We start from the raw sequence: 14,032 nt of genomic DNA on the forward strand, positions 1-14,032 counted from the left end.
ATGTAGGGGTGCAGACTGCCTTAGTTTGAATGATCTAATAGTACTGTATAAGCAGTGTTTTAATATGCAAATGAAGGCTTGCTGTTGTAGCATTGTAAACTTTAAAGCTCGGTTGGATGCTACTCAATCAGATGCTGTTGGTACCTGTACTTGTGGTTAAATATGTAAATTGTAATCCCTGTACATTTTGCTGTATGATGTCCTTTTGTTGTTCTGTTGTTTATGTCTTCTTGTGGAACCTACTGCTGCAGGTCTCCCTTGAAAAAGAGATCATTGATCTCAATGGGATTTTACCTGGATAAATAAAGGTTTTGAATTGAATTGAATTGTAAACACATGTGCCACTGGGAGTGAGAAGTGTAAGGGACATGTGAGTTATTAGGGAGGGTTTTGAGTAGAAAAAGAGAAGATCACACACACTTTTTTTCAGGGACTGTTTTTTGTTCATAAAAGGATGTACTGTATGAGCGTGCAGACTGCCTAAATTAGAATTATGCAATATTGTAAGCAGCGTTTTAACATGCAAATTAAGGCTTGCTTTGTCTTTTTTTTGCCACAGGGAGTGAGAAATGAACTGAAATTAGAGTTATTAGGGAGGGTTTTGTATAACCAAAGTGAAGACTGCATGCACTAATTGGTTCACAGCAAAAATGTTCAGCATGTTCTTCCTTTCTTAAAATAAGCCCAATCTAGTAAACAAACGGAATCCTTTAACCAGCGGCACACATTCCCCCGCTCTGTGGCGGTAAGTAAAGCTGCGAACACTATAAAAACTCACAGAATTAATGAAACTGCTCCTCGGGGCCCTACAATAAATAGCACACTGTGTAACAGCCAAGTTGTTTTGTTAAGAGACAAACGTAAAGAAGACAAAAACCAACAGCGGGGAGATATATCAAACTCGAAGAAATCCATTTATAGAAAGCTTTTCTGTAATGATTGGGGTTGGTGTCCTGCCAAATTAGACCTTACCGGCTGGATTCCCAGGAGGACATTTAAGCCTCCACAATAAAATCATCGAAACGTTTCTACGTTGAAAGTCAATTGAGTGGATCAGCAAAAACATAAATGTGAGGTGAGCTATAAAAGTGAGATTGTGTCTACTCTAGGATATCTGCAGGGCATTTAGAGTACATCTAACTGCGTTTACAGATCCCCTGCTCTGACTTTATAGCATCTTCACAATGTAGCATCCTATAATTGTAAACGTAGGAATCTCATTAGGCTCCAGTTTGTTTGAGTTTTTCAGTAACCCTTTTTCATGATAGGAATTTTCATGTGAATACAAACGGACTTATATGTCAGCCAACAGGTGCAAATGCGCCACAACGACCCAAAAAATGTTCATAAGGAGAAATGCGCTGCAGCTTCAGAAACTAAGCAAATAAAAAAATAAAAAAATGTGTCAAAATGGAGAAACATCTTCACCAACTTGACAACACATGCACAGTCACTAAAATCGCTGCATAAGCAAAACGCTGCAAAAGCAATACGCTGCAAAAAGCTCAAAACACAACAGAAACAGGGACACTAACAAGTGATCCACACAACTGTCATTGTTGTTAGAAAGTTACCTAAAATGTATAAACGGCTCACTTTAATAATGTGATCACATGATTCCTTCCGATATTTCTAAGTTAGCTACTGTAGGTTAGCTAGTCCCAAAAATGTGTCCCGTTTCAGTTTGTTTTGAGCTTCTTTCAATGTTTTATATTTGCAGGGCCTTTAGTTGAACCTTCATATGTTTTGTCAAGTTTTTGATTGTTTTCTAAATGCTGCCCATGTGTTGTCAAGTTGGTCAAGACGTTTCTTCATTTGCTAGTGTTTTAGCAATTTTTTGTTTGCACCAATCGCCACCGTAGGCTCACAAAGGGGAGACAGGTTTCTTGTAAATGTCAGAATGCCGTTTTAAGATGCTCTATGTTACTGTAAAACAAAACTATTTTGTTTGTATCGTATGGATTTTACAGTAACAGTATTTAAATGATTAAGACATATGTTGACAGAAGATAACAATTGTTCCCAAATATGTGTCATCTTCTATCAAACAAGCAGAAGCAAGTGGTCAATTTACATGCAGTTTATCTGGTTTTCACTTAATAAAAAAAAAGCAATGAACATCTAAATGTACAGCAAGGAAATGATGTTCTGCATGGGAGAATGTATTCCTGTTCAATGTGTGATTATCTTAAAGATGATGTAAGTTGTTTTAAACTGTCTGGGGCTTAAGATGGATACTGATTGCTGTACAAGTCAAACCAATGGGGAGTAAATCCCTGGGGTCCGGAATCAATCCCCCCTGCAGTCATTTCAGCTGGTTGTTTACCTCATCGGTGTTGTAAATGATCTGCAGACCCGAGCAGATCATCTCCACCAGGTACAGCAGGAACAGAGAGACGGCATCGATCTGCAGCAATGACAGAGGGAAGGGCAGAGTGGATGAGATACCATTAAAAAAAATGACCGTCATTTGTAAACTGCGAGATACTTCCAGATGTGTCAATACGGCTGTCTCTGATTGGGACTGAGGCGTGAGCTTTATATTAGCTATTACTGTAAGCCTTTGGCTTTGGAACTGGACTCATCAATAAGGCAATTTACTTCACGGGGAAGTTGTTGCAGAAGAAATCACAGCCAGCGAATACATGTACTTTTCAGTGAGTGTTTATCATCTTTACAGCCTTCATGATTTATGAGGGTTTCTGTTCGTCACAAAACTATAATTCTCTATCCATCTTTCTTTGATGTATTAGCCTTTCTTCTCTGTAGGAAAGCAGTCTCCATCCCAACGTTTCACACCAAATTGACCTTTGTCAATCCCATCCCAGTTTTAGAGCCAATTTAATGCACATCAACCTCTGAGAAGTCAATAATCCAGTTGAACATGCCAATAGTAGATCAATGAAGAAATACATATTTCATGGGCTTTTCCTTTGTTTGCACTCAAACAAACCTCAATATTAATTGTAAATGTACATCTTTGAACATTTTGTTTGGTGTTCTGGATGAAAATGGTCTACAGATAATAAATACATTTATTTTCTGTTGGGTCAAATACTTGTTTTTTAGTTCAATCAAGGAGTTATCTTAAATAATACATTGCAATTACTTTACTAAAAAAACATTACAAATTGGCAAAACTCAACACAAAATAAGAGTTGAATGGCTCTAATGAAGAATGGGACTATTTGGAATAATAAATATGTTCCGCATGTCATGTGTGTTTTTGGATCTTGGGTGTATCAGACTGTCTACCTACTTATTTGAACAGGATTATTAAAATGTATTTTGTGTGAGCTGGCATTGTCATCTCATCATACTGTCATGGCATTCATGTGTGTCTCTTGCCTGTACCGAGTCAACACATATTTTAAAAACTCATTTTCATTGGCTGACCTGCAGGTGGTGGTAGTCGCTGTAGGAGTGCACCTCGTCCCCGGTGTCTACATTGAACACAGAGTGCAGGCACTTGGAGGGGTTGGGGTCCTGTTTGAACTGCTCCACCTGGGAGAGACATTCACAGAGACAGATGGTCAAGGTTAAGCAGGAGGCAGGGGAAGAGGAAGGGAAGGAGACACATGTATTTTCTCACCACAGTTCAGTATATCACAGTAGCAGACTCATCAAAAAAACACATTATATGGAAACATGTGTATTAAGACAATGGTAATGATCTCGCCTAATCTCAGTGCAATGTTTTTGGCAGAAACAATACATTTATAAAGTACATGTTGTCATTTTTAGTAAGCCTTATTGCCTTCAAAGGTTTTTGCATCATTGGCCGACTATTCTTTATTACCATCAAGCATATTTCAAGTGATCTGATGGAAAACTATACTTATGCAGCTCTTCCTTGCTCTGTTCAGCCTTTGGAAACCCGTAATAAGGCCCTTTGTCCAATCACTGGTCATTTTAGATGCAGCATCGGAATTCCAGCATTGGAATAAACTGCAAACACGGAAAAAAGGAAGTCTGACCTATCAAAAACTAAGAGATTCTGATAAATCTGTGTTGCGTTTCGCAGCCCCAGTTGAATGTTATGCACCCTCTATTCAAAAAAGAGAACGGAGCGAAAAATACAAACAACAAATTGTGTCAGGTGCGCGTGACCTGCTCCGCTGCGCGTGCATCATTTCCAAAGTGCTTCCACAGCAGTGACACACATCTGTGGATAATCATTTATACGAAAATGGTTAAAGCAACCATCACTAAACGCCAGCAACACTGCATCTACTGCAGACAGTAGCAACAGGTCAGATGGGGACATCACGTTACCCTCCGTTGTGGACACTAGCTTTACTCCCGCCTGATTCGCCTGACTCGCCCCCGGAGCAGCAGTCTTCGTCTCCCCAAACTACGCCGCCCCTCTGCGGCCCGCAGGTGCCAGGATACCACGGCAAAACAGAGCCTGCCCAGGTATATCTAAACAAGTACCCGCCTGTAGTTAGGCGGTCATCTTGCAGCTCGTGGTATACAAATAGACAAGGGCTAGAATATTCATGCGAAAATAGATTCATATTCATTTCATTTCAAACCTTTATTTACCCAGGTGTATCCCATTGAGATCATTGATCTATTTTTCAAGGGAGACCTGCTATTCTGCCATGCCTGTAGAAATGTTGGGTCAAACATAATGCATACAATAGCACAGATGCCTTCACCACGAATGGCTACAAAAAGATCTCATATCCAAAGCTTATCAACAAGCTAATGTTGCAGCTGAAATGTTCTCCAGGTCACAAAGTCAACCTCACATGATGATGTGATACCAGTTTTCAAGCACAGTAAATATTCTCTTCCCAGAGTATATGATGGGACCAAGGTGATGATTTAGTACATGGTTTTAATAATACTTTTGCTTTTCAATGTTTGCCATTTCAAACCATGATCTGGTTTAAATAATATGTGCCTTGATTTACAATATGTTCTCATTTGTTTTATCAGTACAGCTTTGAAGCTGTTGTGCTTTTCTTTGCCACTTTGGACTAGATGAAATATTTCAGGATTGCACTTTTAACTCACTTGAAATGTTCTCACTTGCTTGGTTTCAAAACATAACAAATGCCATAATCAGTTCATTGGGGACCATCAATGCTATTTTTCATTGCTGTTGCCGGCCACTATTGCTCATGTAAACCTACTACTGCTGCGCCCCCTGTAATCTCAGAGGCACCCTGAGTCATTTTGTTCTGGAACCGGGCCTGCTAAAAGTGTACCTTTTAATAACAGATGTGGCTATGGTATGGCTACAGTTAGCAAAATGATTAACTGTTAGCAAAATGGTTCTCCATCTCTGTATGGATGCTGGAGAGGGGAAGCTATTTTATCTAAAAGGGCTTTATTGGTTTGCAGAGCATAGAGGACTATTATTATTTCAGAAATGCTGCTATATAAGGGCATCGGGGACTACAATCATGATCGGAATGAAATTATTGAGCAGTACTCTGCAGGATAAAGCCTTTACTTTTAAATGATGGCGTATTTTTTTGTATTTCCGAAAAGAAAAAAAAGCCTAGCATGGAGTAGCACTTACGATGATGACAAGGATCTTATGTATTTTCTTTCCGAAAGCACCAAAAGACAGGACTACATGGATCCATAAACACTCTGGCACATAATGTTTTTTCTCAGATAAAATAAGCTGGCAATAAGTCTGTCCTATGAGTAAATGTGGCTGATATCCTGTCAATGCATAACAACCGTCTCTGAAACAGCAACGTGTCACGTTGAGGGCAACCAAACTATTACTTGCTTCACGACAAACACATAAAAACCCAGAACAAGATGTTAGTTGTGTTTTGTGTTGAGCGTAATATAGGAGTCTTTGTGTGCGATTGTGTGTGTGTGTGTTTGCTACATCGACATGAATGCACCCTAAATTACAGCTGGGCCGCCAGCCCCATCGCACAGAGTTATAAATAATTGGCCCTTTGTCCCATTTTGCCTCATTTGTTTCTCTTCTCTTCGTCTCTTCAGCTGCTCTCTCCATCATCAAGCCCCCCCTCGCTGTCTTCATTTTCAGCCAACCCTCCCTCCCCTCACTTCTACCGCTTCTCTCCCTGTACTTTCTATTTCTTTATTGCTTTTTTTCTATAGATCCTGTTCTCCTTTCCTCTGCCACACTTCTTCTACACACCTTTTTCTCTTTGTACCCCTCCTCTCTCCGGCAGGTCATAATGGAGACCCTTTGTCCCACTTTCACTCAAACTGCTCCACTTCCTGCTATCCCCCAGCGCCTAATAAGTGTGTGGTGTGTGTGTTAATGGGAATGAAAGAGCTACCTCTGTACAGAGCTAAAAATAGGTGCTGCTGTTTATGTTTCTATAAAAGCCATTTCTGTGAAGGGGTCTCTCTAATTCTCGCTCCAGCAGAGCCACAGTGTCAAGTGGCCCCACTCGGGATACCGTGAGAGGGCCCAGATCTTGCTTATTGTTTGGAGTGCTGCAATGCGCCAATACGACTTTCAAATTGATGAAACACTTCAAAGTGTGCTCCTCGGTCTGCTTTCATGCATTTATAATCACATTTATTACAAACACAAAACTCTTTGATCTCTTTAAACCAATAACTAGGCCATTCCTAGTCATCGCTGGTTGCAAAGGAGATTTTTAGTAAATTAGAGATACAAAAACAACAAAACTGTAATTACAGCTCATTACCATTGATTTGCTTTAGAGTGTGTTACAGAGTTCTTATCTTAGAAATGGAAATCTGTTACTTTAACCTGCAAGAAAGGCAAAAGGCATTTCCAGGAATCAGGTGGGGTGCATTTGGGCCATTTAAAAAAAACTGACATTTCTAAAAAGGTTTGGTCTCATTTTGAACTGGAGCATCTGCAGAATGATTGTATATCTTATACAGTTTGTTATAATTCCCTAAAGTTAGGCATTATATGAGATGATTAAATCCCTGTTTTTGCTATCTTCACCGCCAGCTCGACTGTAGCCAAAAGTAACAATTGAGTGAGATGTCTTGTTCAGTTAGGGAAGGGCGAGAAATGCACACCTGGGGGAGATCTGGGGCCTCATTTATAAAGCCTTGCGTAGGATTCACGTGGGAAGGTTGCTTACGTAGGACAAAGCAAATAAATACGCACAGACATTTTCCGATTCATAAAGGACTGCGTACCGGCGCAGGACTTGCGTGCGGCACATCCTACGCCGGTTTCCCTTTATAAATCACAATCAACTCGAAATGCGGTGCAGCTTCTGCGGGCTTCACGTAACGCCCATATTTGCCTATAAATAGTCAAAGAAACGCCCATTCATTCATTCATTCTGACTGACTGCATTAAGAAGATCGCAGGAAATGACGGCAGAACAGCTAAAAACCGTGTCAGATTTTGGTTATTTTGGGGAGGTCGAGATAAATCATATTGTTTGGTGGATGCCGTTTGAACCAGAGTAGCAGCATGGAGGTCGGATCGTCACCAACATAAATAAATAAGTGGCTGTCAAACTGTGATCACCAGTTCAATACATTTGACAAATTCGACAATTTTTTTTTTATAGGATAGCCTATGTACATTTCTGTTAACCGGTTAACCGTTTTTTGGGGGTCGAATATTCGAATATACATTTGCTTTCAAATTCCCATCCCTAGTGCGTACGGATGGGTCAGAGTTTGCGTGGAGTACCGCACATTTTCCCGTCAAGTTTGTTTTTTATAAATCGCAAACATTGCGTATAAACTGGCGTACGCCTTCTTTTGAGCGTACGCACCGTTTATAAATGAGGGCCCTGACTTCTAAAAGGTGCACTTTTCTAGTTTGGATCAGCACATATGTTTTGTTGGAAGCCTAATGATCTAATAAAGGTATCATCAAACTGTTAAAAAACATGGAAACATTTATTTTTCTTCCCCTCAGTATCAAACTACCTACAGTATCATGCACCCTCGTCTCTTTTGTCAAAGTCAAATGCTTTTGGCTTCCTGAGAAAATAACTCCATTATACCCTTGCATCTTCTGGCTGACTTTGTGGGATTTCGAGAAAGAAAAGGAACCTTTCCAGTGGACAAAGTGACTTTTGCTATTTGCTTGTCCCAACTAAAAAGGAAATTCCTTTATAAAAAAGAAAAAGAACATCTCCCCATACTGTACACCACTACAGTGGGGCCAGCTGCTGTATTTGCCCAGCGGTGTCCCCGTGTCACGTCTCCATTTAAAATGCCATGTTCTCTATAAGTGTTGGAGACGGGGGCCGTAACGAACGTTGATCTGTGTAATTAACTGTGTAAATGCAGCTTTGTAATTAAGACACAGGAAAACTCTTCCCTAAATGAGGTCGTCAAGGTCGAGGCAAGATGGAACAGAATAGCTTTCAGCTTCTCTGTAAAATAATGTGAGGAATAAAAAAGATCTGGTTATGTTTTGGTTATGTAAAATGGTGCGATTTCTCATTCACAGCCAGGTACATGCATCCTGCAGGCGTGCTGTGAAATCGTTCCCATGCGGAGCAAAAGAGGTACCATATGTGTCCAGTGTGTGATGATTCTGTTTAGTTTTGTTGTGTGCTTTTTTTGTGTTTTCTTCTGTCTCCCCCCTCCCTTCTCTGTTTTTCACTGCAGGGCTGGTGTGTGACAAGGGTTGCAGTCGATAATCCAAAAATCAGCTCCTAAATTCTAACCCTATCATCTATTCCTTGACCTCTGAGTGAAACGTCACGGGGTTAAGGGATAGTGGATAGGAGAATTCAAAAGGACTTAGGAGAAGAGACCGCGGTACGTTAGAGAATCCGAATGCACTTTCACTATCCGACGTGTTTATGATGCGCCAGTGGACGTCATGAATGTGCGTCTGCTGCTGTGGGGAAACTATGGAAACTACAGTTTTCTATACAGCGGACTACAACATGGATGTTCAATAAGAACGAGGGACTACTGTAAACTCATCTAGAGACTCTGCACCGTGCTCTGATGCTGTTGCTTTGCTTTATGAACGTGGACAACAGAGAAACATATTCTTCATGACCAAAGTTGGAATTGAAATAAAAAAGGAAAGTGAAACTTATGCTCGTCACCCTCTCCCTCCGGTCCACATTAATACAAATGATCCCAAAACGTATGAACTATGAAAATATCTTAAAAATAAATACAAATGTATTTATTATAAACGTTAGTCCTTAACATCTATCACTGTGTATATCACCATTCAAACATATTTTAAAAGTTGAACAACCTCCACACAGCTCAGTGAAATGTTGACTTTATTTGATCATTTCAGTAAAAACTAACGTTCATATTTCTCTTTTTGATTATAATACTGATGAACGTTCAAAACAAAGCACTTTGGCAACTTACCACATACGTTTTAAAATGCTTAATAAGCACCGTAACTTTCATGATATAATTTCTCCGTCATAATCGATTGTTTCCGTGAACGGCCGACTGTTGTGTGACGGCAAATGCTGCGGCTGCAAGGCATTGTGGGGCAGCATTTTCTCCTCTCCTTTCGGTTAGGGAGGTCCAGTAGTTCCTAAGCTAAAGGAGGTTATAAAGGAAGTTTGAAACCTCCTTTCCTATCATCTAGAGAACTCGAACGGCACTTATCATGGCTGCCACTGAGGGACTTTCGGGTCATTTCACTCCGTTAGGAAGGTTCCTAAGAGAAACGGACTATTCGACTTCAGCCAGGGAGTTGGCTGGCTCCTTCCAGCAGCAGACGAGGCACACCTGTTTCCACTGACCTCTTCAACCTGTTGACATAAAAGCCCAGTCCTCATGCCACTTCCCGGCCAGATAATTCCGTCGTGTTCGACCCTCCTGTGTGTCTCGCTGCTTTCCTCGTCCCTGTGATCTCGTCGCCTGGATTTTTGTCTCCTGTCCTTTCTGTCTCCGAGCCAGCCAGCTTCCTGCCTCCACTGCCATTACCTGTGCCTCTGCTTAAAATAAACGTTTTGTTTTTGACCATCTCTCTCTCTAAGTCTTTTGCTTTGGGGTCCAATATCTCTAGGCCGTAACACAGTGCTTCAGCTCTGAAAGCCCTTTGATGAATAGCAGTTTAGAAATACACCTTTGATCTGCAATACAGTGTGTAATTGTTGGGTGCTTTTATGCAAATAGCGTAGCGTGACAGCAGGAGCTGATTGGAGGATGCCTAACAAACTCACCTTATCAGCCTGTCTCATGTAGCAGTAGAGGATTCCTCTCATGCACTTGATGGCAGAATGCTCCATTTCATGGGTCCGCCCCATATCGTCATCAATGCGTCTGCATAGAGACAGAAAAGGGAAGAACAAAGATTACAGTCTGACATCATATGGACCAAATACTAAACGGGCATATTGGGCCTCTGTTTCAAGTTATTGCTAACATTTAATGTTGGAAAGTCTCAAAAGGAGATGAACGAGACAGAGATGCAAAATGTCTACAAATAGATCCAAAAAGAGCAAAAAGAGACCTAAAATGACCAAGAGACCCAAATTGCTCAAAATAGATTCAAAACGAACACAGGAACACAAAATATCTGGAAGGAGACACAAAATTATCAAAAAGAGACGTAATACTAAAACGACAACAAAGACGTCTCATTTGACACCATGGTTCTTGCTATTAGGAAAGGATAGGGGGCCCTTCAGATGTGTGTGCCCAGGGGCCCATTTCCTCATAATATGTCCACCTAGCTGCCCAATGAATATATATTGACTAACTTGAAAGATGTAAATACTAAACAGACGAGCACCAGAAAGTGCCAACCAATTTCCTTTCCTTGGTACAGACAAACTGAAATCAGTTACATTTGTAAATAAACGTTCAAACTGCATTCAAAAGTGGCCAAAGATGTATTTTTATTTCAGTATTTATGGGACTTTAACGTCAATCTAGATCGAGAATAGTCAGTTCTAACTGGAATCTAAGATTGGCCACTTTCGAAAAACAACGTGAAAAGCCCTAACCCAAAAATTGGGATCCAAGCAATAAATCAGAAATGGGAAATGTTTGCAGTGTAAGTGTAGCATTTGATAACTGTTTAAAGCGGGGATTGAAGTATTCACCTTTTCATCACAATGTCTAAACTATTCATCAGTAGCATTCAACAGTGGCAAAAAATCAATAGGGCCTATGTTATTTATTTGTAAAGCCTTAAAAAAACATAACTTTTTAATGGCATACATATCATCCCAAATTCTGAGCACCAACATATTAAATAATAATATTTTTACGAGCATAATCTTGCTAAGATACAGCTCAAAAGTCGATCAATTACGGTGCCAGTGACCCCGGTGTTAGTCAGCATATTGCTGGTGGGCCTCAGAAGCACATTACAAAGGTCATGCTAATAATGACTTTGAGTATCGACAGAGGAAAGCAGAGCGGCAGAGGTGAAACTTCAATGGTAAATGATACATTAATCACGCTGACTGTTAGATGTGACCCTCCACATCAAAAGGAACTGCAGGCAGAGGATACAGCTTTTCATCTGCCAACGTCCTGTTTTAAAGTTCTTCATTACCGGACTACAAGTTTTTAAATGTAATATGCATGAGGGGATCTAACATTGGCCAGGGGTTACAGCAGCGTTTCTCAAAGTGTGGGGCGCGCCCCACTGGTGGGGCGCAGAGATGTGATAGGTGGGTCGCGAATGGACGCGATGAACGGGAAACATCTCTCATACACACATGTGAAACGCTCTCACACACAGACACAACAGCGTTGCAGTCAGGAAGAAAAGCAATGTGGAGCGGCACCTCACCACTTCATAAGGAGTTTAACCGTGACACTTTTCGAAATCCCGTTTGTGTCCCCCCACTTTACTAATAGGCCTATGTTTATTATTATCTTTAACGCAAGCCATCATCGCCACGGAGGAGCACACAGCCTCTGTGAGCGAGCGAGACACAGAGAGAGAGAGAGAGAGAGAGAGAGAGAGAGAGAGAGAGAGAGAGAGAGAGAGAGAGAGAGAGAGAGAGAGAGAAAACACACCTTTATCTATTTAGTATAGGCCTAGCCTAGTTGTACAAAATAAAGTAAGAAATCATTCCAATGTGTGCTATAGGACAGTAAACAGTTTAAAAGGGGAGTGATTAGTAATGCATAAATAAAAAGAAAGAATGCTAACTAGGTAGTGTTGAGAGATGTATCCATAAATTCATTTTGTGCTCAAAGTGCACCAGATTGATGCATTTAACTTCAACATTTAAAAAAAATCATACATTTTCTTTTCACTGCAAACGGGTCCCACAGACCCAAACAACACACAAAGGTTAAAGGTAAGCATATAATAATGTTAAAATGTGCTAAATATATACACTGCAAAAAAACAGAAAAAGAGGAGTAAAAGTAGCTCACGACTTGTTTTATTTTTTGAAAGTAGCTCTCATCCTAAAAAAGGTTGGAGACCCCTGTTATAGAATGATACATTTGACCATTTTAAGCTTGGCCTACCATTTTATTGGAGCGGCGAGGAACAGGTGGGGCTTGAAAAGGCCCACCTGTTCAAAGTGGGGAATGACAGAAAAAGTTTGAGAACCACTGGGTTACAGTAACAACTTTTCAAAGTTAATTACAATTAATCAGGAAAATAAAATGGGTGTCAGAAAGGTTAACCAACTACAGGAAAATATGAGAATGAACACTGGTCATTAGAGTTTCACCTTTTTTGCTTCCCTTAAATTAGCTTGTTTCCAAGTATTGGAGAGGTAACATCCAAAATACATTAACGTGTTTATTATTCTCATTTTGTCAATTTTCATCTATCAATTTAAAAAAAAGAAAACGCAAAGTCTAATATATATATATCTATCTATCTATATAACGTATAAAGTCTACTTAGAGCAGTGGTTCTCAAAGTGGGGGGCGCAGAGGCATGACAGGGGGGGCGAGAGACCAGGAGGAAAAATGGTTATTAAAAAAAAAAAAAAAAAAAGGATATTTTGAAAAATTATTGATTCGAAAATAATATGATACAGTACAGTACTATTACGTCTGGGTCTCTGTGTTTCATTAAAGCTCGGCTCTGTGTGTGTGTGTGTGTGTGTGTGGAACGAGCCATTTTGTGTGTGTGCGTGCGCGAGCGAGAGAGCACCGGTACCGGAGATTGTTGTTGTTAGCTTCTGGTGCTAGCGAGCTACGCTAACGGATATAAGGAGTTTTTTCAACAACAAGGTGGAGGAGAGTCCTCTCCTGTCAGACTGAGAGGCTCAGTGAGCTAAAGGACTCTCTGTGTTATCTCAGTGGGTCTCAAACGTTTTGGTCACGTTTAATGTAAACAATTATTTCCGAGGCACACGTTTATATGATCATTATAGATATCAAAAAATAAGAGAATAAATTAAAAGTAAAGGTATGAAATAATATGACATTAAAAAAAGAATAAAGTTTAAAAGGGAGTGATTTGTAAAATATCCATAAAGAAATAGTAAATCTGTTTACAGTTCTGTTTCAAATGGGTGTTGAGAGATGTATCCATAGATCTCTTCACTTTGCTCTCAAAGTGCACCAGATTGATGCATGTAACTTCAATATTTAAAAGTCTTCCCGGGGGAGCTTGCCCCCGGACCCCCCTATGTGAGGTCCACACACCACCTATACAAATAGCACTTGACCCCTGCTTACACCTATATGCCGTGAGCTGATTATCGAGGCTTCATTGTAACAGTCGCGGGTACACTGTGTATATGCGTGGGGATTGTTGCAGTAGAACATTCCACTGTAGCGCCCGGTACATTGATGGGAAACCCTAAATGTTTGAGCACCCTCTATGAAACGTCAAGCTACCCCACAGCACCCCCAAAATAAATCTCTGGCGCCGCCACTGAGCCTGACTATTTGTGTTGGGGGGGCCCGACTTTTTTTTTTCTCCAAAGGGGGGGCCTGACAGAAAAAGTTTGAGAACCACTGACTTAGAGACACTACCACACACTGGGCGTAAAAGTAATGCACTAGCCAAGCCTGTCAGATGAGAATCATCTTAATTAAATCTCAGTGACAATTCTAATAGAAGGCAGCCATGACTGATGACTGAGATCTGCCGCTGGTCACATCACTGCAGCACTCTATTTTTACTCTCCGTCTTCCCCTTCCATCCCATTCT

General features: G+C 40.5%; 1 protein-coding gene across 3 annotated transcripts in view; it reads right to left on the reverse strand.

The window, feature by feature from the left end:
- phkb (phosphorylase kinase, beta) overlaps nucleotides 1-14,032 on the reverse strand; it is a 144,442-nt gene that overhangs the window by 107,255 nt on the left and 23,155 nt on the right. For all 3 annotated transcript variants that reach the window (XM_034201272.1, XM_034201271.1, XM_034201273.1), the window contains 3 exons: nucleotides 10,110-10,209; nucleotides 3,397-3,504; nucleotides 2,327-2,407 (listed from right to left, as the gene is read on the reverse strand). In XM_034201272.1, the coding sequence (XP_034057163.1) occupies nucleotides 2,327-2,407; nucleotides 3,397-3,504; nucleotides 10,110-10,209 (289 nt within the window). The remainder of the gene's footprint in view (nucleotides 1-2,326; nucleotides 2,408-3,396; nucleotides 3,505-10,109; nucleotides 10,210-14,032) is intronic.

The sequence above is a fragment of the Gymnodraco acuticeps genome, unplaced genomic scaffold (assembly GCF_902827175.1).
Source record: "Gymnodraco acuticeps unplaced genomic scaffold, fGymAcu1.1, whole genome shotgun sequence".
Classification (NCBI taxonomy): Eukaryota; Metazoa; Chordata; class Actinopteri; order Perciformes; family Bathydraconidae; genus Gymnodraco; species Gymnodraco acuticeps.